Raw genomic sequence first — 25,700 nt, forward strand, 5'->3', positions numbered from 1 at the left:
AGGAAGCCTACCGAAAACGCCACTCCACTGCTGTATGCACCTTTCTAAAACCAATTTGTGCAGGGCAAGAATTTCACCTGCCACATAGCCCTCAAAAGGTGGGACAATAACATGCCTAAACTCTCCATTGCCTAATTTCTTAGAACTACTACCTCTGTTTTCTCTAAAATCGTACATTCAGTTCTTAAAACAAGAGCAGAAAATTTTAAATCAGTTTACCCAGTGTTTATCCACATAAAGATTTGAATTTTAAGCAAAGTCGAACCGCTCCAACCCACTCATTAAGCTGCCTTTCTGCAACCCTTACCACTAGCCTTGAAATCTGAGGTTACTTTTCACTTTTGCAGATAACCCCCAGCTTGTTGGTTTTGGCAGCCAGTAGCATCATGTTCCTGCAACCTCCCTTTAGACTGAGAGTAGGGTCTGTGAATTGAAACACCAATTCTAAAGCTAGTAAGTCTGATCAGTGGGTGTAACGTACTCATCCTAATGCTGACATTATCCAGCTCCACCTGGTGATAAATTGAAGAGGTTGTTAATTTGTACTGTGTACGGACAGCAGCAGTTCCATCTGTCATAATGCTGGGATTAAGGAGGTTCAGAATACAGCTCTCAGATTCCCCTTTGAAACTGTGGTATGAAATGAGTAAGTCTTTTAATTTGAAAGATTTCTGAAAGCAGTCTTAAAACTTCTCAAGAAGGATGAAACAATACCTTTCTTTGTTGTGAAAATTTATCTGCGTTATGACTAGTGGTTTCTGGAGAGCCTACAAAGAAAGATGCCTGCTTACCAATTACTGCCTCCTCATCCATGAAAAGTTGTGAAAAATAACTTTTAAAGGCAGTGTCTTGCAACACAAGGTTTTGTCAACTAAACCGTTAATACAGCACGCATGACATCTACTTTGCTAAGATGTCCACTGAAGAATTATAGCAGGAAATAGGTAAAAATATTTTTTCCACAATCTGGGGTTTGATGACAACAATCTGGGGTTGTCATTTTCTCATGCCCTAGTCTGAAGTTGTGAAGCAAAGTGCTGAATAACTTAAGATAAATTAACATAGTCCTATACGATCTAACAAATTAGACTAACGTTTGGGTGTTAAAACCCACACGTGAGGAACACTTCAGAAGCACAGTAAGGCATGGACAAAGTAAAACCTATTTTGGAATATTTTGTAGTTTGCAATGTAGTAGACATGCATGAACAATTCTGGGTTGAGTACTGGGTAGTTCTGTGCTTGTTTTCTTTTGAGAATTTTCTGGGGCAGGGTCATCTTGTTTGTTTGTTTGCTTTACATTAGTCAAATTCAGAAGTGGATTAGTGTAACACTTAACTGAATTGAAATGTATATTGTCATGCTCATTATTAACAGTTATAGAGAAAGTTCTACCTACAGGACGCAATAGTCTATGTTGGAAAAACCTCTCTGTTTTGATACATCACTGAGACGAAGTGAGGCACTATATTAGAGAGCAGGACATCGTATTTGCCTCATTTTCACACTTGAACTGTTCAAGTAGAACACTAAAGGAGGCTCTTGAATCCTTTCTGGAACTTCAACATGCTGTGACAATTGAATCCAGGCTTAACAAAGAAAAAAATCACACATTTCAATGATACAAGTAAGTTAAATAAATTCTTTACACAACTTTTCTTTTTGTTTATATTTTCCCCAACTTTGAGGCATTGGCCAGCAGCAAAGCCACCTTCTTCAAACTGTACAAAGGATGACCACTGCAAATAGGGAGCACCTCCTGTAACAGCCTGGGTATTTTCCTCCCATACTAAATTCCCTGAAGTTTCAGCAGTCGGATTTAACCCCCTAAACCTGGGTGTCCAATCTACCTAGCTGTGGTTCTGCATCAATAAACAGGACGGCTGTTTCAGAATTATTTTGCTATCACTGTTTGGAGTAAAGAAAAATAAAAGTAAACTTAGCTACCATGGTCTGTCCTGCCTTGTGACTGAAGTACTAAAATATTTAACACTAGTTAATAGATTTGTCTTTATGTTCAAAACAAGTAATTTTGTTTCACAAAATTTTAAATATGACAGCTGTGGCTATAGCCAGTGGTAATTTTAAGGCAATTACTTTTTTGACATTAGAACTACATTGTATTTGTTTCACTGCAATAGTGGCACATCCTTGATAACATATTGGCTTTTCAGGCTTCTTAAAGACCCACAAAAATTAAGTCTTGTTAGTGAGCCCAAAATCTTGGACTGATCTGTATCTACACCGTAATCCAGAGTCTAACACCTGTTAGATCACAATTATATTAATCTTGCAACTTTTTCAATACTATCAGTAGGTATATTTAATTTGGTTACTAAATTAACTAAGTGATTTACAGTTCCCAACTTTATGGTAATAACCAATTCTGCTTCATTTGTCCCACTGACATAAGTGATGCAGAAGTCTAGACAGTAGTCAAGACCATTATTGCATTTAACTTTGTCAACCAACAAAAGATCAATGGTCCTGTGATGCTTGTGACAGTGTATTATATATGCATGCATAAGATTTAAGGTAAGCACTTTGAATTTTAGAGGAAAAGGGTTTAAACAAGAACATTTGTTCCCCCCACAAAAAGGGCTATTCAAGTTAGTAGGACAATTCATACCACATTAAGCTTCGAAACAATAGGATTGTCTTTATTATGCAACAGGTAATCAACAGAACTTGTCCCTTAAGCACCCAACTGAAGCAAATAGTGGACTTGTAGCCTGCATATCCAGAATGCTGTGAAAATAGTACTTGCAGTTACAACCAACTCTCATTCAAAGTTTTGTCGTGGATTATAGCAGCAGTACTCTGAATCTGTCATTGTTTTTCCTACTGAAGAAAAACACGTGATCTAAGGCATAGCTTGATTTCCATTCTTAACTTTTTAACATGAAACACCAGACAGAAGCAATCCGGCAAAAGACAAAGTTCTCTTAAAATAATATTAAAGTTTAGAATTTTGAACCTTACTTTACAGAACACAGATTATTTTGGTTTCTCCCTTTTAAAGCATTTCTCCCAGCCAAGGGAAATGCGGACAAGAGATTTTCCAAGTATTTCATCAGTCAGCTACTACAAGATTTGAAAATACAACATGTGCAACTTCTTAGCATCACCAGCATAAGGAACAGCAATGGCTTATGCAGCCAGTGGAATGAAACCAGTAACATCACAGATTTGCTTGAAGGAGAAACCACATTAGAACATCTAGAACGTTTACTATAAAAGCAATATTCCTACAAAGACTACTTACAGTATATTCCAGTTAATGTTTTTCCATCCTTTGTCTCCTATTCTAACACACTTAACAGTGACATCAGAAGTAGGACTAATACAAACTGCTGCTACTAGGGTGCAGGCTCTTCTGTTCTGCAGCTCCAGTTCTACGTGTTTAATTGACAGCTCAGAACTGCTGCAGTCAGGAATAAAATAAGATGAAAAGCAGTAATGAATATCACCTTGTAGCACTTGGTAAGTGCTAGTTTGGAAGTTGATTAATTCTTAGTTTCTCTGATGCTGGCAGTCTCAAAGTGCTTTCCAGTGTATTTTACAGCTTCTTGATAACACAAATGTACCCTGACTGCACTTCTATCTTATGTATTATAACCCATTAAATAGCAATGTGAGATGTCTTCCCATTTCCATGTAGGCTACTTGCACCGTTTTCAACCTCTCTCCCGTTTTTTTTTTTTTCTTATGTTTTTCTTATGTTTTACTCACATGACAGTGCTCACACAACTTTATTTTTTACTTTATCTAAATGAAGTATCTCACTTTTTAAGCAAGCATACGGTACAAAGTGGCAAAAACCAAGCGCTAAATTTGTCTACCTCAAGTCTTCCACAGAAGTCATTTCAATTTGACTCAACTTTGACAGTGTGCCCGTGCTCCACTCTTCATGTAAAGTTTTGACTATGAATTTGAGTCTTACACAACACTGGGCCTTTGAAATTACGTACACAGATAACTAATTTATGCAAGCTTATTCTTCTCCTGGAAATTTGACTGTAGTACAGTTCCTCTTCTAAGCCACAGCACTTTCTTCCAATTCCGTGTTATTGCTGCTGTTAGTTAATGCTTGCAGTCATCTCATTACTGTCCTTCAATTTTACCAGATGACAAATAAGCAGAAGACTAAGTATCAAATATTCAACTTCGCTTTCTGCTGTCCAAGGAAAGCGTTATGAACTAGGTGGGAAATCAAGGAAGGGAAAGAAGTAATGAAGTACACAGATCTACAATGCCACTACTGTCCAAAGATAGAGGAAAAACTTAGAATTAGCCCGTTGTACAGCATTCAGTTGTCTGCACGAAAGTACTATTCTGCATTCTGGAAATAATTTAAAAGTAGCCTTTGTCAAGCTGTTTGCACGTCTGTCTAATTTTAGAAGCTTTCTTAAGGACATTCTTGTATTCAATACAAGAATACAAATTGAGTGCAAGTCTACAGTCAGTTTGGAATCTAAGTCAGCTATTGCAAATTCAGTGTACAATGTTTGACTGTTTTAAGATTATTGGTACGTTCTAACTAAACTACTTAATCAACCACTCAATAATACCAGGAAAGCATGTTTTTGCATCCTCTTTCCATCTCCCTATTTTTCCAATAAAATTGTTTAATAAACATTGGTTACAATGTTCATTTGGAATTTGCAAAATAAAAGTCATAAATTAGCAACAGATTCTCTGATAACAAGAGAATTAATTTTTAAATTACTTCTGTACATGTATCAGGGTGTCGTATACTGCTCTGTATTCACTTCAGGACAAAGCTTAATATTTAAGGAGTGAAATTACTTCTGTACTCAATGAATCAAGTGTGAAGCTTTTATTTTTACATAATGTTTTATTCAAAAATATCTGTTTTCATTTGATTATCACACTTGTTTTAATTCTCCCTTCCACTTCAACTCAACTATCCTTGACCTTTCCAAAACAAACCTCTCTTCACCACCAACTTCAGCAGCACAGATGTCCATTTATGATCCCAGTAGAGCTTTTCAGCTTGTGCTCGCCTTAGATGCTTTAGCTCAATGTTGGTGCGCCTCATTAGGAAAGCAGACCTCAACAATTGGGAACTTCTGGCTTATCTCAAAGCAAAAAGAAAATCTGCTCCCCCCCCATTTCCTCTCACATACACTGGAAGAGCGACTCCTACGTTATTTCCACAAAGCAGCAGGTGAAAAACTTGACTGAACTTCCTTTCTGGCAACACACACTTGCCATAGGATAAGACTTATTAGTACATTACAAAACGCTGTTCCAACCAGTTAAAAAAAAAAAAAAAAAGCATTTAAAAATCACTGTAGCTGTTTATACTTGCTTAAGATTATATGTGAGTATTTTAATTGTATATCAAAAATATTTAAGTGACACTAATTAGTAAAGAATTACTTAAAACATTTCAGTTTGAAAGAGATAAAGGTCTAAAGTAAATTTATTTCAACTCTTAGAAGTCTTCTTTTATTTAGCACAAAAGCAATTCAAACTCTTGCAATATTTGCTACCATTCCCACAACAGCAACCTGCAAAGCCGCTCCGCAGGCACTGGTTCTGAAAATCCACTTTCTTTTTAAAAAGTTTATATCAACTATACTTTTCTTACCTTGAAATACATCAAAAGCCCATTTCAGCAGGTGTTAACAGTTACTGTCCACAGCTTGTTTTACTCCCCAGACATGCCTACCCCACGGATGTCCCTAACTGACATTCCTTCAAGTTCTCCCTATTTATTTCATAATTCTGAAGAGACAAGCCAGCCTCAAAGAGGCTGAGACTTCTGTCTGGCCTCAAGGTTAACCTGCTGGAGGAGTCACTATTGAGCAACAGCAAACACACTTACCTGCTGAGCTTTGCCCAACCTGGTTAGTGCACAGAACCCAGTTTTCTGCACACTGATGTTCCAAGTATTCAAGAAAAGCTAAAAGACTTATAATTTTATTTGTTGTTCTTTAGAGATATACAAGTTACTGAAGCTGGGGTATTAAGTGTGGAAGACAGAAAAAATAGCAGCAAATGATAGATATTACTGCAGTGCTCAGCATACTTTCAAAAAAAAAGTGACAAGTAGCATTTCTTTTCTGTTGCAGTTTCAGACTGTGGCAAGCTCATTAATGGTGCACTGAATTGTTTTCTGTTCCCAAAGTGCTAAACAGCATACAGCAGTTTATTAATATAAAATATGCAAGCATTGGAACTTAAAGATCACAAGTGACAAACTTCTGTTAAACACTGGCAATATCTCATTGTAACCAAAAATATATTTTTAAAATAAGATTTTTCCAATTAGCTATTTGAGGCACTTATAATATTGATAGAACTGCTCAATTAACGTTATATATTCTGTTTTTTCACAGGTGTTTTTTGTAATGTTACTCGGAAGTCATCAGTTTGATTTTAATATTTTCAGTACAGCATTAGAAGTACCCATATCCTGCCTTACCCAACATTTAAAAGAATAAAAAAATGATCTGGCATATGCTTTCAAACTTTATCCTAAAAAGCACCAAAATCTGCTCTGTCAGAGAAAGACTGCAAAATGGGGGAGGGAAAAGAAATGAGGAAAAAAAAAAAGTCTTCTAAAACACATATATGCTATTGAGTAATGCTAAAATGCTAGCAGGACACTACTAAAGTAACTAGAAGTGTTTGTTACCATTTGTATAACATGTTCTCTAACAACTTTTCCTTTAGTATTACTGAATACTCTGTAACAGATTGAAAATAGCATTTAACAAAACCAGTATTTTCTCCCAAAACCTCTATTAAGAAGTGAAATATTTTAATAACACCCTATTGACACAGTCAGAAATCAAAGAGATGTGATTTATTTTAAATGGGAAATTATTCTGACTTGATATTGAACTAAAACAGGCCACTCTAACTGAACTATAACATGAGAGGAGCAAAAGCATAATAGAACTGTCACTTATTCTTCAAACTTAATTTGAAAAACATTAGGGAAAAATGGGCAATGCTTGTGACAGTAGTATGTAGCCTTAGCTTTCTGACACGGGCTCATTTACTTCTAATTATAATTTTCAGTATTTGGGTTTTGAAGTCCTGCTGTCATTATGTGGCAAACACTGCCACATTTCCCAGATGGGAAGTCCTCAACTCTGCATCTCCCAGTACAGACTTCATTTAAAAACAAAAATGGCACAAAGTTACATGAAAAGAAAAAAGGCCCTTGCCTCAGTGATACTAAGAAACAACAAAAATATATCTATGGGGATTCCTGTGCACTTCATTGTAACACATTATCCACAAAGTTCAGTGGAATGAAAAAAATAGTTGGAACCATCTCTTGATGGCTTAATATTGATTATACTTCCCCTGATTTTCCATTATACACATGAAAAACTTGAAACTCAGGCTGTTAGGACCAGGTATGTTCCTCCCATTGATAAATTCCTGGGAAACAATTGTGGGAGAAGAAAATCGAATTTTGGGGGAAAAAAAAATGTTAAAAAAGAAAAGCAGCTTAGCAAAACTCCCTCTAAAATGTTTCCTTCCCCTCCCAATAGAGGAAGAGTATGCTCTCCAACAAGCTTTAGATACTTCTGCACCATAATTTCTACTAAAGCTTAGTCTTTCACTGCAGTCTCCCCTTTTTAGAAGTTTTCCTACAATGATACTTCTGAAGAACAACTTTAGAAAGAAAAAAGCGCATAGCACCAGTTGTTTGTTTGGAGGTACTTCTCACTCCAACTTAAAACAGAAAATAGGAGTAAGGTGTTGGATGGAATAATTGGCATGGAGACTTCACAAAGACATATCCTCTTTTTGTGGGTGTAACTGTAAAAAAGGACAGCACAAGAAGACTTGAGGAAGTGAAGCAAAGAGTAGAACTTTTTTTTTTTTTGATAGAGGGGAACTGGAAGCTCCTTTGACAAAAACAGGCCTAAAATAATCTCTATTGAAAACTTCAGATCTTGGGAGGCTTTCACTGTTCATTAATTTTCTAGGCCCATGACCCTTCAGAGTAGATTTGGGACTTATTAGGGAAATAATTACATGTAATTGCACATATATTTATTCAGTTGACCATTTAAAAATTTCCATGAAGTACTATAACCCAAGTTTAAGTAGTTCTTTGGCACTAGCAAAATTCTAGATTATTTAAGCACAAGAAAAATTAGCGTGTTTCTCTTCAGCCTTTTAAAAAGCAAACATATGCCAGCGAGCCCTATAACGTTAAACCCAAATGCAAATATAAATTATGTTGATAAATTCCATTATTTTTACAGTATATGTTTTTAAAACTACATTTTACAACACATCTTGAATTGGCTATAAAGCTGCTCTTCTTTGAGTCCCCTGGAGTTGGTAAACAAATGTAAACAGAAAGTACACTTCATGTGCTTTTTCTTGCCATCGATTTTTACGCAATTAATTTTTATATACATGCTTCTGCAGTAAAACCATGCCTATATATGAGAACTGTACGTAACTTAACAGTAGAATCATTAAGATTTAAGTTAATATTGATGCACTTTTATCTAAAGTATAGACAAGTTGCTGAATCTCTGCCACGCTTAAGCAGCACAATAATATTGGGGTTTAAGGTTTATTTTACTACACCAATATTTACGTGCTGCTAGGGCGGAACAAGTATGACAACTCTTCTATTCATCCACATGTCAGGAACACAAATTCATTAACAGAAAAATTTATGTTAGCATCTTCAACTGTTTCTCTTCCTTAAATTTCTAAAGCAGCAAATAATGATTCGCATCTTTATTAGAGCATGCAAACCATGATGTGCTGCTAGAGTACTTTAAGGCCTCCAATATAAGACTCAAAACCTAAACAGTATTTTGGTAACTGTAACTGGAAATATAGTTTTGCTTAAATTTGTTTTTATTCATACACCAACCTGTAAAATCAAGAATCTGTTATGGTCCAGATCAATTCCATGACTTCGAAGAAGAATACCAACATCTTTGAATGTTGACTTCTTTCCATTAATGTGATAGACAGAAGAATTATCTCTATAGGCAGTTCTAGATACACAAAAATTGCTTTTAGGAATGACTTCATAATCATCTCCTTCCTGTTTTGAGGAAAAACAATGCCAGAAGAACAATTAGTATATCACAGATTTACCTCATATTTCACAATTAAGCACAGAAATTTTATCATGTTAAGGCTTAGGCTTACTGCACTCTGGAGTCCAATAGAAGTGGGAACTATCTTAAAGAATATATACCTCAAAAAAATATCTTAACTGGATAAAAATACCCCAAATTGTTTAAACAGCATGGCCCTCATATTATGCATTTCCCATCTCCAACAGAAACTATTGCTTTGAAAATGTGTAATTTATTCTCTTTACCACTGCTTCACATCACAAAAGAAACAGCCTACTTCAATACTAAAGTGCCTTTGATATTCTACCCTTTTAATTTTACTTTAGGAAGTCTTGAATGACTTGCCACCGTCTACATTTAAGCTCTTTTATAGTGCTAGGAAAAGAAGTTTCTCTTAGCTGAGGAGTTCTAAAGAGAAACTGTAGAAGACAAAAAAGCAAAACATTAGAGATGTGATAAATATGATATCATCAGCTTCAAAAGAACTTACCTAAAAAGCAGCAACTACAGTAAAGCTGGTACTATACTTTAAAAAAGTTAAAATTGTTGCATGCTTCTTGTAAAGACTAAAATTGCCCTACCACTTTCCCACATCAACCCCCAAGAGCATAATGAAATTTGTATTTAATGTATTCAGAAGTTTTTAACATCATAAATTTAGATTCTAGATGTTAACGAAGTCAAGTCAAAAATAAGAATAAATAATTATTGAATCTGGCTCTTACAGCCAGAAGCAGAAGATGTGTGAATGTAGATCAAGTCAAAGAAAAATTCTGTTTTAAAACAGTTCCTTTAAAGACCGTATATATTTTCATCTTATTGCCACAAGTTTTGAAACTTCAGTGTACATTTCCCACTATATTGACTAACCTCATGTTCAAGATGATACTTCAGCCAGACTAAGTGTCCACAAAAATTAAATTAAAATCAAGTAAAATAAATTGTCTGTTGCAATTACAGTGCAAACAATTGTCAACAAAATTGTACAGAAGTTTTTAACCAATTTGTGCAGTGGCAAGCAAAATAAATGTTTTTTAAATTGTCAACACTTTCTATTTCATTCAAACAAAATATCAGGTTCAGAAGTGTTTAGTCACAGAGTGTGAAGTGTAGAATTTTTCACAAAAAATCTACTTTAAAATTGCAGGCACGTTTACATTACATGAAGTGTAAATAAGAGTTTCAGATTAATTTTACATTTTCTAAATTTTTTAAAATAGTTTCAATTGGTTTGAAAAGTTTTGCTTAAAAGGGTTTTATCTCTTAATCTATATGCTTGTAATATAAGCTTAAGAATATGCAACATATCCAAATGTAGATTTAAAAATTTTTAGAGGTGTTATTAATTTCAGAAAAAGGCTTTATTTACTTGAGGTAAAAGAAAAGACAACTCTAAAACGATTCCTTAAAATGACTTATTTTTTTTAAGTAGCTTTAAAATGAACATGTTCCAGATATTAGTGTTGCAGAAAAAAAAAAAAAGAGGAGCTCTTATTAATATTTTAAGTACTGCACTACTCGATAGAGGATTTTTTAAGCTAATTCTAAACTTTGAATTGATGTTTTACATCCCAGTGGTAAACTAATTATGCTATGAAGTTTTTCCCAGCTCAGACTAATTAATTATTGAAGCCATCAAATCCTGGAAGAAAATAAGTCTCCCCTGTTCTGAATAGAAGAATACATACCTTGTCAATGATCTTTTGGAAGTGGATTTCCACAGAACAACTCTGGATGTCCGTATGTTCATCAGAATTATGGATCAGCACAGAGAGTTTTTTGGATCTGATTTTTTGTGCTCGATACCCAAACACAAAAAGCATTGCATCAATGATATTGGATTTTCCACTGCCATTTGGCCCAATAATACATGAAAAACGCTACATAGTAGAAGGAAGAAAAAAAAGTGACAGTCAAAGGGAAATAGATCCTGGCCAGTGTAACATCATCTACTTCATTTGTGAATAGTTTAAAACACAATTATTTCTACTGAAGAAAACTGCAGATTATTTGATAGCTTAATCTTCACTGCCAAAGGTAGTGCAGTACAACTTATTTAAGAAAAAAACACCTCAACTCAGCTCAGCTTTCTAAATTTTAACTTGTTAACTCAAAACGATACTGCACTTAGCAAGCATGTTCGCAAGGAAAGTTTCATGATTAGCCACGTAAGTCTCTTGTGGGCACTAAAAAATATTCTCATTCTTCAAACTTACCCCTAAAAATTCCCCAGTAAACGAAATAAAGAGAAAAGTGTGCTTTTTTAAGGTTTACTGACAAATTAAATTTGTACAGTATCAGAAAGTTGCACTTAACTGTTTTCTCTTCTGCCCAACAGCTAAAATACAGAATATCACCCTAGAAGCAATTCTAAAACCTAAATATTCTTCAGTTTTTCTGAGGTAAGGTTATGTGAAAATACAGGAAGGAATACCAGCACAGTGAAGTCTTACCTTCATTTAGAAAATGATTAAAGTAAAAGAAAGATACCTTATGAAAAGGTCCCAAAATTTGCTCCCCTGCATAGGATTTGAAGTTCTGGTTTACAATATGAGTTATCATGAGACGAGGAGCACCAGGTTCATTGGTCATTGCTGGAGGTGGGGGAGGAGGGATGCTACCCAAAATCTCTTCTAAACTTCGATTGTCAGGCACCTCATCTGAGACTGCTAAAAACCATCCAAAATAAGCAGAAAGAAAATTAAGACTATAAGCTCTCCATGACTAGACACCTTGTAAAGTGTTCAATTCGATAAGCAAACATCGTTTCTATATTAACCAGACCTATACATTTGCGTGCAAGTGTTAAAATCAGCTAAGTGGTATTAAAATCCTCCTTCCAATGAACTGAATCTTTAAAAAGAGATACTTAAGATGTCCCATCGATTCACTAGTGGGCTTGTTCTTTCATTATGTAATTCTTATTCTAACACACTTTAATAGGCACTCTGCAATTACAGTTGCTACAACCGTCACAATAAGCCTACAAATCCGAAACAGGCAAAGTCTTTCTAATTAATAAGTGCAAAGCCACATTTCAAGTGTGCTCGCAAGTCACTCTGCAAGATTTGGGGATCGCTGCACAATGCTCTGAAAGCTGTAATGACAGCACAACTACTCTGCAAAGACAGGAAGTTTGTTACGAAAACAAACTGGCCCCCTGGATATCTGCTAGTTGTAAGCAAAGCAGCTTTTCAACAGTTACTAGCAACTCTTTCTTCAAATAGACAGCCGTTTTTGCCACCAATTTCAACATATCAATCCATTTGTCAAACACCTTTGCTTTAATAATTGCCTATCTGGCTACCGAAACAGGCACACGCTGCTGTTTTTCCAGACGTTTTCAACAAAAACCTCAAGGAACACAAGAAAACACACTGGTTCATGAAAAAGAAAGTCAAATCATTTTAAGAGTTAAGTAAATAAACTTGACATTTATTCCATTCCAAGAAAACCCATACCATTGGCTGCATATAAATTTGAAAAATCCTGCTGTTGTATCATAATCTTAAGCACAATGTTATAGAACAGGAATACGAAATAGGTTTTATTAGGAGAAAATCTACAAAATTGCTTTTGCACTTGTACTGTGTCACTGGTCCAAACACTTTAACTCTTTTCAAACCCTCTTCACCACTTTAAAAGCAGCTTAAACTTGCCAGGAGTCAAGGCTTTCAGTATTCCTTTCTAGACGAGAAAAGAGTGAATCCCCATCTGGCACAATCAGTAAATTCAACTGAGCATTGTTGCTAAACATGCACTATCGTCTAGTTTACATGCCATCGGAACCACAAAATTCAGACCTACCTTGTGGTTGTACTTCACCAAGCTGTCTGTCTCCTTGTTTTTCCACTTCCATGTCACTGGTGGAATCCTCTAAAGGCTCCCTGCCCTTCTGATGGGCTGCTGTGGATGTTTTGGTGCTCTTGCTTGCCATGGTTATCTGTTGGCTGTTCCCCTTCAATTCCAAGCAATCAAACTACTGAAGGGATCTACCTCCTTTTCTGACATAAACAAGAAAACCCCGTGATCTATGATTTGAACTACAATCCCCTAAGGAATATACCTATGTGCTAATCCACATGTTTGACTATCGTGGAAACTAAAGACTAGATGTATTTTGAAGGCAAAAATCCAAATTCGAAACGAAAACAAAAGCTGAGCCTCGCAAACATATCACCCATCACCCCAAAAAACAACGGACCCACCCTAATCTGCAGAAACAGCACGAATCTACCTACTGAAAACTCACACGGCCATGTTCAGTGGAGTTAGCATGCTCAGAGAAAGCAACCGTGATGCTGGGGGCCAGAGTTAAAGACGCATTCGCAAAAACAAACTGAAAAGCCATATGTCTCCCCTCTCCTGGAAGCGCCCTTTACATACACCTCTCAGACCTGACACCCGTTTTACTTTCAACACTCCATGCTGGCTACGTGCGTGTACACAAACAAAAAGAGCTGTGTAATTATAGCAAAGGCTTGGCTCTTAAGCAGTTTAAATCAATACGCTCGTTTCACGAGATATAACAGCCTCTATACTGCTAGCATTCAACGTTTAACAGAGGAAAGCAAGACGAAATACCTTCATCTAGTTCTGATGTTAAAGTTATCTGATCAAGAAGGAAGCGGTACAGGAGTCCATCAGCTGGCACTTAAGCCCAGCTCCCAGAAAAAAAAAGTAGAAACAGAAAACAACCGATGCGAAGAAAAGACGGCCGCGGGAGCGAAACTCTCCCCAAAGAGTTTAAATTGCAGCAAGTGGCGGAGTTAGTTTGCAGAAAAACAGACATGAGAAAGTTTACTTCTCACAAGATAAAAAACTGACGTGGTTAGAAAGTCATCTTACAATTGGTGCCAATCATTTGACGTTTTCAGACCTACCCCCAGCCCACACTCTCATGAGAGCCCTTCGTTTGGGACAATGGGGGAGGGGGGGAAACGAGCGAGAGATCTCATTTTAAGGCAATTTGAGTCAGTGCCCCGGTTCAGAAGTGTTCCGCAATGGCTGTCTCAGACAATTACAGCTCTCGGAGCTTCAGATTTATTTAATTTTTTCCCCAAAAAACCTTTCCACTCCAAGGGAAGGGCGCAACGCGGACCCATCCACCTCAGCGGCCCCCTCCCAGCCGGCCCCTCACCTCAGCCTTCAAACGGCGGGGAAGCGGCGGCCGCCGGCTCCCTCAGCAGCTCCCCAGCCCCCCCCCTCCAAAGCCAGCCCCGAGGTGCGGGCTCAAAGCATCTCTCGGCCACCTCCTGCCCCGGGCAGGGCGAGAAGGAGCCGGGCACAGCGGCTCCCTGACGGCTCCGGGGCCGAGAGCCGGTGTCAGCGAGGGGCTGGGAGCCTCCCGAGCCGCCCCCTCGCCCTGAGGGACGCGGCTGCAGCCCCGCCGCCGCCTTTCCAAGCGGCTCAGCCCTCGGGCTCGGGGCTCGGAGGAGCCGTGGAGGGATCCCCGCTTTTTCAGGGGATCCAAACGGGGCTTCAGCACCCCGGGGCTCAGCTCCCCGCTCCCCCCGCCGGTCCCTGAGGGCGCAGGGGCAGCCCCCTGCCGCCTCTCCCCCCAAAACCCCTCACACGACGGAACCGGGCGCCGAGCCCCTCACAGCCTGGGGGGCTCCGCCGCACCCCCCCCCCTCAGCGCTCTGAGGGGCAGCGCCCGCCGCCCCCGCTCCCGGCCGCTCTCCTCACCGCCTCAGCGACCCCCGCCGCCTCCTCCTCCTCGTCGGGGGAGCTCCCCTCGGCCCCCTGCCCCGGGGAGCGGCCGCCGGTTCCCCGGCCGGGGCGGCTCGGAGCGGCAGCGGGGCTGGGGACCGGGCTGGCCGCGGCGGCTCGGCGGCTGCCACACTCGAAAATGGCGCCCAAACGGCGAACTCGAACCGAAATTCGTTAGAAAGGCGCGGGGCACGCTGGGAGGGGCGGGGGCCGGCCCGCCGCGCGTTTGAAAGGAGGGAAAAAAAAAAAAAAAAAAAAGCTAAAAAAAAAAAAAAAAAAAGGCAAAAAAAAAAAAAAAGCCCCGCCGGGCGCCATCTTGGCGCCTCACCGCGCTGCGGGCCGTTTGGGGGTGGATTTTTTTTTATTTAATTTTATTTTTTTATATATTTTTTATTATTTTTCTTTTTAACGGGGGTGGCTGAGGCGCAGTCAGCGCTGTTTGAGGCGCCTCAGCCGCTCCCCGCGCGGAGGGTCGGGGGGGTGTGTGGGGGGGTGTGGGGGTCGTTTGGGTTTGGGAAGTAGGTCAGGGGGCGGCGCCTGGGCGTGCGGACGGGGCTTTTAAGACTAAAATATAACGATAACGGTAATAAAAATAAAAGTGAGGATCGTAAAACTGCGGTGCGGTTTTCGGGCGGCGCTAACTAACGGGCGGCGCGGGGGCCGCGTCACCTGGGCTGTCACCGCCCGCCCGGGACCGTGAGGTGGCGGGGGGGGGAGGAGGAGGAGGAGGAGGAGGGAGGAAGAAGAAGGAAAGAGGAGGAGGAGGAGGAGGAAAAAGGAGGAGGAGGAGGAGGAGGAAGGCGAAGTCTCGCGGGAAGTCGCTATAGAGACGGGGGGGCCGCGGAGACGCCGCCTGTGCCGGGAGGAAGGCGGGAGCCGCCGGGGGCCGCCTCAGGCTGGCCGCTGAGGGAGCGGCGGCGGTGGCTGGCTCCGATCCGCTCCGCTCCCCAAGTCCCGGCGCAGGTAAAAGCAGGGGGCGGCGGGTGAGGGGGCTGCGAGCCGGGATCTGCGAGCTGGGACCCGCGGGGGTGCGGGGAGAGCCGCGGGCAGGCTGGGGACCGGCTCCATGGGGGTGCGTGGCGGGAGGGAGCGGCCGCCCGGGGAGCTGGGCACCGGCCTCGGTGCTGTCCCTGAGGGAAAAGGGGGAGCCGCGTCCCTCTGCCTCCTCCTCTCCGCCTCGCACAGCCTTGCTCAAGCTCTTGGGCCCTCTCCTTCCCCTCCTGGGCCGTCTCTGAGCCCTCACTTCTCGGCCAGCAGCTCCGGAGGGGGAGCAGCTGAAGGGGGTAGAGCGCAGGGTGGGAATTGCGGTGAGGAGGCACAGGGCTGAGGTGTTTTTTAGTTTGAGGCCGGGAGAAGCTGAGCCGAGCTCATGTAGAGCAGCTTGCTGCCTGCCCTTGGTGCCCAGCCGCCTCCTTCTTGCCGTATCGTTTTGAAAAGCTTCAGGGAAATGCTTTCAGCTGATGTGCCAGCAGTTAGGCTGCTGAGATCTGACAAGAATAAATGCACGAAGGGTGCAGGATGAGAGGAGTCGCCACTGTCTGAGCTGTCCTGTGCCCCGAACACCTCACCTGGCCCTAACAGGTGCAGCTGTGGGGTGCCCAGCTACAATCTCGAGCAAGTTCGTACCATTTAGGTGCACATAAGGAGTGTTTTGAAGTGGCCTTTTCAAAAATTACAGTATTTACTTCATGCCTTGAAAGTAAATTTACAGAATTAATGTGATTTTTTTAAAAAATTTACATGACAATTTGTTTGGGGTGTCCCTGCAGTGGAAGCTGGCCATACCAGCGTGTCTCCTGAAACTCTTAAGTGAGGAATAAGAAGTTAAAAACTATCAAGAAGCAGCTGAAAGGGTGGGTTTAAGTGTGGAAATCATTGCAGCAGAGGCCGAACAGGTATGTGGCCCTGCTGAGCAAAGGTATTGCCACTATGTAGAAGTCAGGGACTTGATTAAAAGTTGGAAGTTGAGCACAAACTTAGGCCCCTTCTAAACACAAGGGTGGTGAGGTTTGCCATGCAGCTTTTGGTTAAGGTATGAGAATGAGATTAGACATCCAAATATGAGAGAGAGAATTATTTAAAAATTACATTGGTTAACACACGCAATAGTTAGGTAGGGTGGAAAATTAATTTATTTTATCCTTTGGGCATCCTTTTAATGTTTCTTAAGTTCTGCATAGTACCTGTTTGACACATCATCATTTTTATGATGGAAAAAAATCCAGAAGTTCAGAAGGTCTCGTTGTGTATCATTGTGCTCTCCTGGGAGCATACTGTTTGTCCCAAACAGTACGGTGGATGACAGAGTGAGATATTGTATAATTTGGTCACAGCAGGATTATTTTCATATCATAGTTTTTCTTACAGTGCTGTCACTAAGCATGAAGCTTCTTGAAAAATTTGTGATTCCAGGTTTTCCCTTGCTACTGTCACAGCTATATGTCTGCACAAGGCAACGTCAGTATTTCAGCTTACAACATTCCAGCAAAATGCTCCTGCCATGAGCTGTTCTTTAAATTGCCCACTGTGTTTATACTCAGCAATCGTGTTCAGTATGCAGTTGGGTACTGGACAAACAAAATTCCCTTCAAACTCAGGTTCATTTGGTGCTTATTTTGGCACAGTGCTAATGCAATACTGGTCATTCAGAACTTTGTCTTGCTGTTGGTATCTTCCTTTTTAGTTTTGGCTACTTACATATGTTTGCTTTGTTTTATTACAGTTATACCTCCATACCTCTTTTAATGATACATCTGAACAACTGCAATGAGACTGAAGACTTCGCTTTTAAAGGAACCAAAGCATATCCTTTGTCTCAGAATAAACCACAGAAAAGCATGTTGTCATTTAGTTTCTTTCCTAGAAATGATTTTATTTACCTCAAACCTTGTAGTAAAATATTTGTAAATTACAGGTGGCTTTTTTTAACTTTACCATCTAGTACATTTTTAAGGGCAGTATTTTAAGAGATGTGGAGCTGTCAGTGTTTAGCTACTAAGTTTTAAGTTTTTCTTTCCTTTCCTTTCCTTTCCTTTTTGTAGTGATGTTAAATCTTTCCAAGACAGTAAATAGGAGTAGTGATATTATATACTTTCTTGCAAGAGGATGCACACATAGCAGATATAAACAAAAGTGTGATTTTCCATTTCTTAATGAATATGTCAATAGTTTATATACGTTGTGGTGTTAATAAACCAACACCACGTGTGTTGAAGTGAACAGTAATAGGGTGATTTGCACTTGCATTGTTCACTAAGATGCTTTACAGGTGTAACCCATCAGTTCTACAAAGTTTCAATAAATAAATCTATATCACAGTAATTTTGTTCTTACATGATATGGCTTGTCTGCTTTGTTTCCTGGTGAATTTCTACCATCTCTTTCCTTGACACAAAGGAGCAAAGAAAAAATGAAGAATCATATTTCCTGTATACAAAACATTTTATGCAATCTTATGAAAATAATGTTACTGTACTGAGATATTTTATGTCCATTTTTGATTATTAGAATTTTCAGATTTCCTTAATTTAATTAAACATAAGGAATTAGTTAGCTGTGTGGGATGGACTACAGCTGATGAGCTATACTCCTGCAGTGATGACCACCAAATTATGAAATGGAACCTTTTAACTAGTGAGACTACTCGAGTAGTGAAACTCCCAGATGATACTTATCCCATAGATCTTCACTGGCTTCCCAGAAGTGTAGGTGGGAAGAAGCAATCCCATGCTGAGAGCTTTGTTCTTACAAGTTCTGATGGTAAGTCGATTAAAAATGCTTACAATGTTATACCACTTTGTGCTTACATCACAAATACTTAAAGAATTATCTGCATTTAAATAGTCTGCTATAAACCAACTTCAAATACCTATATAGGAGTTGCACTGATAGATGTTTCCCAGTTGCACAAAATACACAGTTGCACAAAACAGATGTTGCAAAATTAATACATTGTATTAGTATAGTTTCCACTGATACATCATTACTAGACATACTTCCGTCAGCAGATACATAATTTTATATGTAAAGTCAAATTCTGTTATATTTCACAGCTCATTTCCCGTTTGTCTATTTCATTATCCAGTAGTTTTAAATATGTCTGGACTACCTACCAACATAGATACCATGTTGCTTATAGCTATCAAAACGGAAGATACTGAAGTTGCTTAATTGTTATGTTTAATATCAATGTAGTCTGTATCTTGGACATACTACAAGAACATGTCTTGTGTCTGCTTTCTCTGGAGTCTTGAATATCCCTCTGAAGCATCTAGTTCTGGCTGTCAGCAGATCTGTAAGACTAGTCTGTGTGTTTGCTGTGGTGGCAGACATATATACACATATATCTGCTGTGTCTCCAGTGTAGTCGTGCACTGGACTGGACTTTATGACAGTAGTGATGGTAGTGATGGTATTCCAGTGCGCAGATTGTGTTTTGTGGAAGGGAAGCAGGAGCCAGGAGGTTTGATCTTTGCTTGTTTTTTTTACTTCCTCCCCAAAGAGACATTAATTTGTGTCTAGCTTAAGCACAGTCAATTTTTTTTTCCTGTATGATGGCAAATTTTTCATATCCCCATTTCAGTGAAGAAATCTCAGGTAATTAGTTTCATTATAATTTTACATTTATTGTGAAGCAGCCCTTAAAAGTCAGGTTAGACTTGCCTCCTTTCTTCCTGGTGTTGCAGTTGGGATTATGATCCATGCCATCGACAGTTTTCTGTGTATATTTTCTCTTTCTTTTCTTCTCTTATCCCTTTTCTTCATTAAGTAAAACACTTGGACTTTTTTCTCCATTTTTTAAAAGAAAATACAAAAAATAACAGTAAAGAGAAATTTTCATCCACCCTCTTTTCATTTTTGCTATAAAGAACCTACAGTGTGGATACCCTGTAATTCAGGCAGGAGTGTTTCTTCCTGAACCTGTCAATTTTAAAACCAAGACTGCAAGGTGTTTGATTCTTTATGAAATTTGCTTTTATTTTATCTTACATTGACGTTGTTATTGACCATGAGCCTGCTGATGGGATGTTGGTTTGGGAAGGGTTTCTAACACTTCCATGTGGCGCATCCAAGAACGTGGCAAATGGGAGACCTGGAAAAGCTCTATGACTCACTTGCAGAAGTTGGGCAGTCCTTATGTGGATCCTAACATCTCATACCTTTGTTTTATTCCACTGAAAACACAGTGAAAGGTTTCAGAATAAGTCAATTAAACTGTTCTGCTGATAGCGGTAATTATGTGCGCAAAGAAGCAGATCACATGAATCTACTAAACTGAGTTTATATTCTTCTGTCAGCGGTCAGAGGTCTTGGTGGTAAAGCTGTGTTTCGACACAAACAGCAGCGATGGGAGTTTCTCAGCAGTGAGCTCAAAGCACTTCTCTGCTCTAAATCCCCGCCAGCTCTTTCATGCAGAACAGATCGTGCTCAATTGTAGGGAGTTCCCATCAGAATCATAATGGCCATCAGTCCGTGACCTTATTGACCGCTTTCACGGGGACCTGTTGATGGTTTCAATGGGACTGATGGATGATTTCCAGTTAACTTCTGCCCATGTTGTGGCCAGAACCTCGGATTTGTGGGTGTAGTGTGTTTCCTTTGTGAGGGCTGCTTGTGTGGCTAGCTTCCCAGCGAGCCTGGTAGGGAACAGAGGGTTTGTTACTGGGCATTAGCAGGCCGGAGCTGGTGTGTCCAGCATGGCTTTCTGTATGGACAGGGAGAGATAATATGTGCTTGAAGAAGGCAGGGAAAATTCATTCATTGCATGAAATTTTGGCAATGTCTCTGCCTTCTAGCAATGGTTGCACTTAACAATTAGGAAGGCCGAGAGTTCAGTTCACAGACTGGAGGCAAGGATCTCTTTGAGGTATTCGGTGTATATATAAGGGCTCCAAATACCTCCATGAAACAGACGACTTCAGTCTGGTATGCATTTTTTTTTCTCTCATTTTCCTCTGGGTTTTATATCACTGAGATACACGAGGAAAATTAAATTATATTCATAGATTAATTGAAAGGTTGAAAATCAGGTTTTATTTTTTCAGAAGTGTTAAAAAAAAGAAGCATGTTCTGGTAGCAGGCTTTCTGATATGCTTTAGTCTATACCCCTTAGGTAAGGTAGCAGTTCTTAAACGCAGTGTCTAGTAGGTATGGGTGACCTTCTCGGGCAAGTGGATTAATTGAACTGCAGCAGAGCTACCCTTCAGGAATAAAGAGTCGTGAATAACATCATGTATAGGTAGGGCCTGGAATCTTATCCGGGATTTCTTAGGACTTTTTAAGGCTGTCATTTAATTCTTAGAGGTTGGGATTACTCTAAGTGACTTAAATCAATCGCAGGGGTTTATAGTGAGGGGTTCTTACAGCCTAGCAGATGATTCTTGTTGCTGCACGAGATTTTATTTGTCTGACCAACAAATTCTAAACTAGTCCCTTAATCTTGATCTGCATTTTCCTTGATAAGACTTTTTTTGTTCATTTGTAACTTTTACCAAGCATATTCTGTCTAGCCTAAAGTTGTCATTTTAGGATTCTAGTTAATGTTGGAGTATTTTATAAAGATTTCAGCTACAAGGAATTAGAGACAAAAGGGCCGGGAAGAATGCTGTCTCTTCCATATTAAAAAAAAAAAAAGAGAGAGAGATTTTTTTTTATAAAACGTAAACAATCATGTAACTCTGTCTCAGAATCCATATGCACTTGAGAGTCTGTAAACTGTCATTGTCCAACTTCTGGAGATCAGCTTGATTAACTTTCACTTTCTTTTAATGCAGCTGTTTCTTGCTTGCATGCAGTATAAACTGATTTGGCTGCCTCTGCCAACTTGCAGAGGGATTTTTTTTATTGTGCAGTGGGATTTTTTATTTTTATTTTATTTATTTTTCTTTTTACAAACACGTAGGCCCTTTGGATTGCACGTTTTCGGCACATTCCTAAGGCTTATCACCTTAACAGTGTTACAGCTGGAATAGGTACTGGCCACTCAAAGTCTGCAGTCCCCTGGCCTGGCCTGTTTCTTGGGCAACAGAAGGTTGTACAGAGCAGCAGATACCCTGAGGTAGGAGGGTAACGTAGGGTATTGCATGAGGAAGATAGGATGTAATTTTTATTTAACTGATTAGAGTAAATCCCAATTTGTATATAAGCTTTGAGTCTAAATACAAACAAAACTGAATGAAAACACTGACCTAGAAACTTTTTTCCTGCTCCCTAAGAAAAGAAAGAAAGTGGGACTCCATGGTCAGACTTGTAAGGGGCTTTCTGCCAGGTAATCAATAACTTTGGAACTAGCTCCAGAGAGACAGAGTGCCCTCCATCCCTACAATTTTTATGGAAAGGGGCAGAAATGTGATGAAAAAACACTGAATTAGTGAACACTGTAACAAGGGGGCAGCTGTGGCATGGGCTGGTGACAGTCCATGTGGAAGAGTTGTCATCATGACCCCACTGATGGGAAGATTCAGCTGAATTCCCTTCTTAGGCAGTAACATTTGATTAGCTTTGCTCTTACTCATGGAATTAATTATTTTTACTATAATTCACTTTTTTTTTTTTTTGTCTTATATAAGTTAGCACTTTATCTGCTTTCTCACAGACTTTTTAACCTAGTAGCTGTTGTTCAGACTAAGGGGTAAGCTCGTAGCAAATAGTGGTAAATTCAGCCTGCAAAGCTGATTTTTGGAGAACTGTTCCTGAAATGTATTAGTCAAAAAAAAAATCATAGTTTTGTTCAATTTTACCCAATGAAATAGAAATAAAAAACCAGCGCTAACCTAATTTGGAAACGAATAAATGGAGATAAATCTTGATGCAGAAAATTCAGTTTTCCTCCTAGTGTAACCTAGCACTTTTAATGGATATAACTTACCTTGCAAAGGTTTGGGTTTTTGTGTGTGTATGTGTGAGTGAATTACTGCATTGTAAGTGTATAATCAAGTTTTGTTTCTGAATTATTTTTTTTAATAGTAAAATTTAAAATTTTGTTTAGCTACTACATATATATCATGCCTTACGTGTCAAGCCTGCAATTTTCCTGCAGCAGCTAATTCGTCTCTGTGATAAGGATTCCTGGAAATTTGCTGAATCTGATGGAAATTGAGTATAATGTCTTTACAGGGTTGCATTTAATTCCTGGTTCAACTCCAGATGTTTGTGAAATTAGAGCAAATGTAAATTTAATCCTCTTGGGTGTTCTTCTGAGTTTCATCTCTTGTGGGATATTGTTCTTTTACTTCCTACTTACATTGATTATGCTACTACTTTATTTACAAAAATAAAGAAAATGTTCAGCTTTAAATTGCACATTAAGCACAAATCATGAGGGAATAGACCTATTTTTTTTTTCAACCCTTATTTTATTGATAATTTTGCATTAGGTCAGCATTTAAGAGTCTGTGAAAAGTAATGAACAAAACATACATCTTTTTTATTCTGTATTTAAATAGGCTGCTAATCTCCCACTTGAAATTCCTCCAGAACTGGAGAGTCACTTTAAGCTTGAGGACAGCTTCTGGCTTCAGTACTTCATAAAAAGCAGGGAACAGTATTTTACAAATCTCAGATTTAAAGTAAGGTTAAGTTGAATCACTTCTATCTATTCCAAGCATATAGCTAAAATTTTCCCTTTCTTAATTGTGTATAAGAAGGCAATAAATTCTATTTGAAATCCTCTATTACTCGAATGTTAAATTGAAGAACGGAAGAAAGAAGAAGGCAGAGAAAACAATTGAAATTTGGCTTTCAGAGCAACTTCTATGTGAGAACGCAATGAAAAAAATGTGTTTAATGAGTCGCATTGATATGACTATCATAAGTTGTAAATTCATGTTGGAAAAGTAAAGAAATTACAGAAATAAAGATGATATCCATGAAAATTTTGATTTGTGCTGAACTGTTACTGTACAGTTCTTAAACACACGATCCTCTTTCCAGATGAATTCTTAGTGCCAAAGATGGACCTGTTTTTATTTGAAATTGTATTCTTTCCTAGTAGGCCACAGATTGCTACGGTTTATTATTTGGAAGATGCCTTGTGAAAAAGTAGGAGCTGGCAGACCGGGAAGGGATGCAGAAGATGGATCAGCAAGTTGAATGCTTCCCAATGTCACAGGGTTTTATCCTGTACACTGACACAGCCCATTGTTTTCCCGATAATGTGACTTAAACCAAAATACTCAGTTGCTTGCCAACTGTCATTTTTTTGTTGTTGTTCTTTTTTTTTTTTTTTTTGGTTGTTTGTTTCCTGGTATGTGTCAGGTTGCAGGGGCTTCTTAGAGGAGTACCGGGGCCTTTACTGAGTGGTAGTGAAAAGCAAAAATGTATCGTTCAGTGTGTGATATTTAAATGGTCTGCTCGAATAAACTGATTTATACAAACCATTCTTTTTCTTCAGTATTAAGTCTTTAGCTTGGAAATCCTGCATTGTCAGAGAGTTGGCTGGATGCTTGTGCCTTTTTGTTTATATGCTCCAAATGAAGACAAAGCGTAATTGTACTCATTTGAATAATACTAGGAAGAGCACTGATGTCCGCCTGATGTTTATTTACTGACAGATCTACCAGAATGCTTTGTGTTTGCTTTTAGTCTGCTTTTGTTTTCAAGTTTTGTTTTTGTTTTGTTTCTTAAATTGAAGTGCAAAATAAAACACAATAAAAGTCACTTCAGGCTTCTGGAAGCGCAGGCCACTTGCACAGTAGCCAAGATGGGTGAAGTTTTTTTGTTTTTAATGTGTGTTTAGTGTGGTGGTGTCTTAGGTTTTACTTTCTGTCTGGTTCATAGCTAACTCCACTCTCACCTGCACGCACACACTTGCCTTGATAACGTGTTTCTTTACTAAGATGGATTGGTTTTTAGTCTCTTTTTCTGCCCCCAGCTCTTTGTGCCAGGCCGGGCCCGTGCTGGTGGAGCAGCCGCCTCTGCCTGTACTCAGACCCTGTCACTGCTGCTGGGTTTTCTCGAGATGCTCCCGGCACCTCTGCTGATGGCTTCCATCATCCAGTTACTTCAGGGGGCACAGCTTATGGTACCAGCCTCCATGAGGTCAGAGAGTCGTCTTCCACCCCTGCAAGAGGCAGCCAACTTCTGCACTTTTCCTTAAGCAGCGCCGAGCCCCGCGGTGCTCTGGAAGCTTTCCCATCAGCCGGTGACTGCTGAAGGGTCTTTGTGCTGATGACAACATTGTAGCTCCAACTAGGTTTCAAGTTCTTCTGCATAGGAGATACCTCATTTTGAGAGGTCAAACTGCCTTCTTTTTCCCCGTTCCTCTCCCTCAAGCCTGTCATAAGGGCAATGACCAACGAAAACACCTTCAGGTGCTTATTTCCACACCGTTCTTAACTCCAGATATACCTCCCTTTCTCTCCGTGTTTTCTCAATACATTCTGGGATCCTGCTGTGTAACCAGACCAGGTGTGGCCTGTCCTATAATTCATGCTCCCAAGCAGGAGGGTTGTATGTGTGTGTTATTAATGGAAAACTGAGCCCATCTGAAGTGACGGAGCATTCATGTGCACTTGGTGTGAGGTAGCCGTGTAGTGTTCATTTCAAAAAATTCTGCTCACGTTGGAAATAGCTTCTGGTGACTTACTGGCAGATATTAGATAAAATAATTTTAAAAGAGTTTTGGTTTTAAAGTAGTTAATTTGAGTTGCTGAACTATTCTGAGCCACACATTTGTTCTGCCACATGTTTCCAAGCCCTCCTTTGTCTGCTCTTTGGTCCAGTTTAAATTTGATCTTCCTGGATTTAAGCAACATCCCTCATTTGGAAAGAAAGACTTCCTCATGCTTCTGTTGAAATCATTAATAGCTTTGTTTTTTGGCTTCTGTGAATTTCCATAACAGCCCCATAATGCAAGCAGTAAGACTTCCTCAGAGAAACGCGCTC

The 25,700-nt window shown here is 39.5% G+C and overlaps 2 protein-coding genes across 7 annotated transcripts in view; one reads left to right on the top strand and one right to left on the bottom strand.

The window, feature by feature from the left end:
- SMC4 (structural maintenance of chromosomes 4) overlaps nt 1–14,915 on the bottom strand; it is a 32,872-nt gene extending 17,957 nt beyond the window's left edge. Inside the window, exons 1-5 of one of the 5 annotated variants that reach the window (XM_032193113.1) lie at nt 14,793–14,915; nt 12,912–13,103; nt 11,595–11,773; nt 10,793–10,984; nt 8,891–9,067 (exon numbers count right to left, since the gene is read on the bottom strand). In XM_032193113.1, coding sequence (XP_032049004.1) covers nt 8,891–9,067; nt 10,793–10,984; nt 11,595–11,773; nt 12,912–13,041 — 678 coding nt within the window. In that variant the 5' untranslated portion in view covers nt 13,042–13,103; nt 14,793–14,915. Of the gene's footprint in view, nt 1–8,890; nt 9,068–10,792; nt 10,985–11,594; nt 11,774–12,911; nt 13,109–13,688; nt 13,952–14,244; nt 14,262–14,792 lie in introns of those variants that run through there. The other 4 variants (XM_032193111.1, XM_032193114.1, XM_032193112.1 and 1 more) reach the window with 4 other exon arrangements.
- A 721-nt stretch (nt 14,916–15,636) lies between these two features.
- Nucleotides 15,637–25,700, top strand: part of IFT80 (intraflagellar transport 80) — a 50,194-nt gene continuing 40,130 nt past the window's right edge. For both annotated transcript variants that reach the window (XM_032193167.1, XM_032193166.1), the window contains exons 1-3: nt 15,637–15,779; nt 17,539–17,619; nt 18,354–18,575. In XM_032193167.1, coding sequence (XP_032049058.1) covers nt 17,583–17,619; nt 18,354–18,575 — 259 coding nt within the window. In that variant the 5' untranslated portion in view covers nt 15,637–15,779; nt 17,539–17,582. The remainder of the gene's footprint in view (nt 15,780–17,538; nt 17,620–18,353; nt 18,576–25,700) is intronic.

The sequence above is a fragment of the Aythya fuligula genome, chromosome 9 (genome assembly GCF_009819795.1).
Source record: "Aythya fuligula isolate bAytFul2 chromosome 9, bAytFul2.pri, whole genome shotgun sequence".
Taxonomy (NCBI): domain Eukaryota; kingdom Metazoa; phylum Chordata; class Aves; order Anseriformes; family Anatidae; genus Aythya; species Aythya fuligula.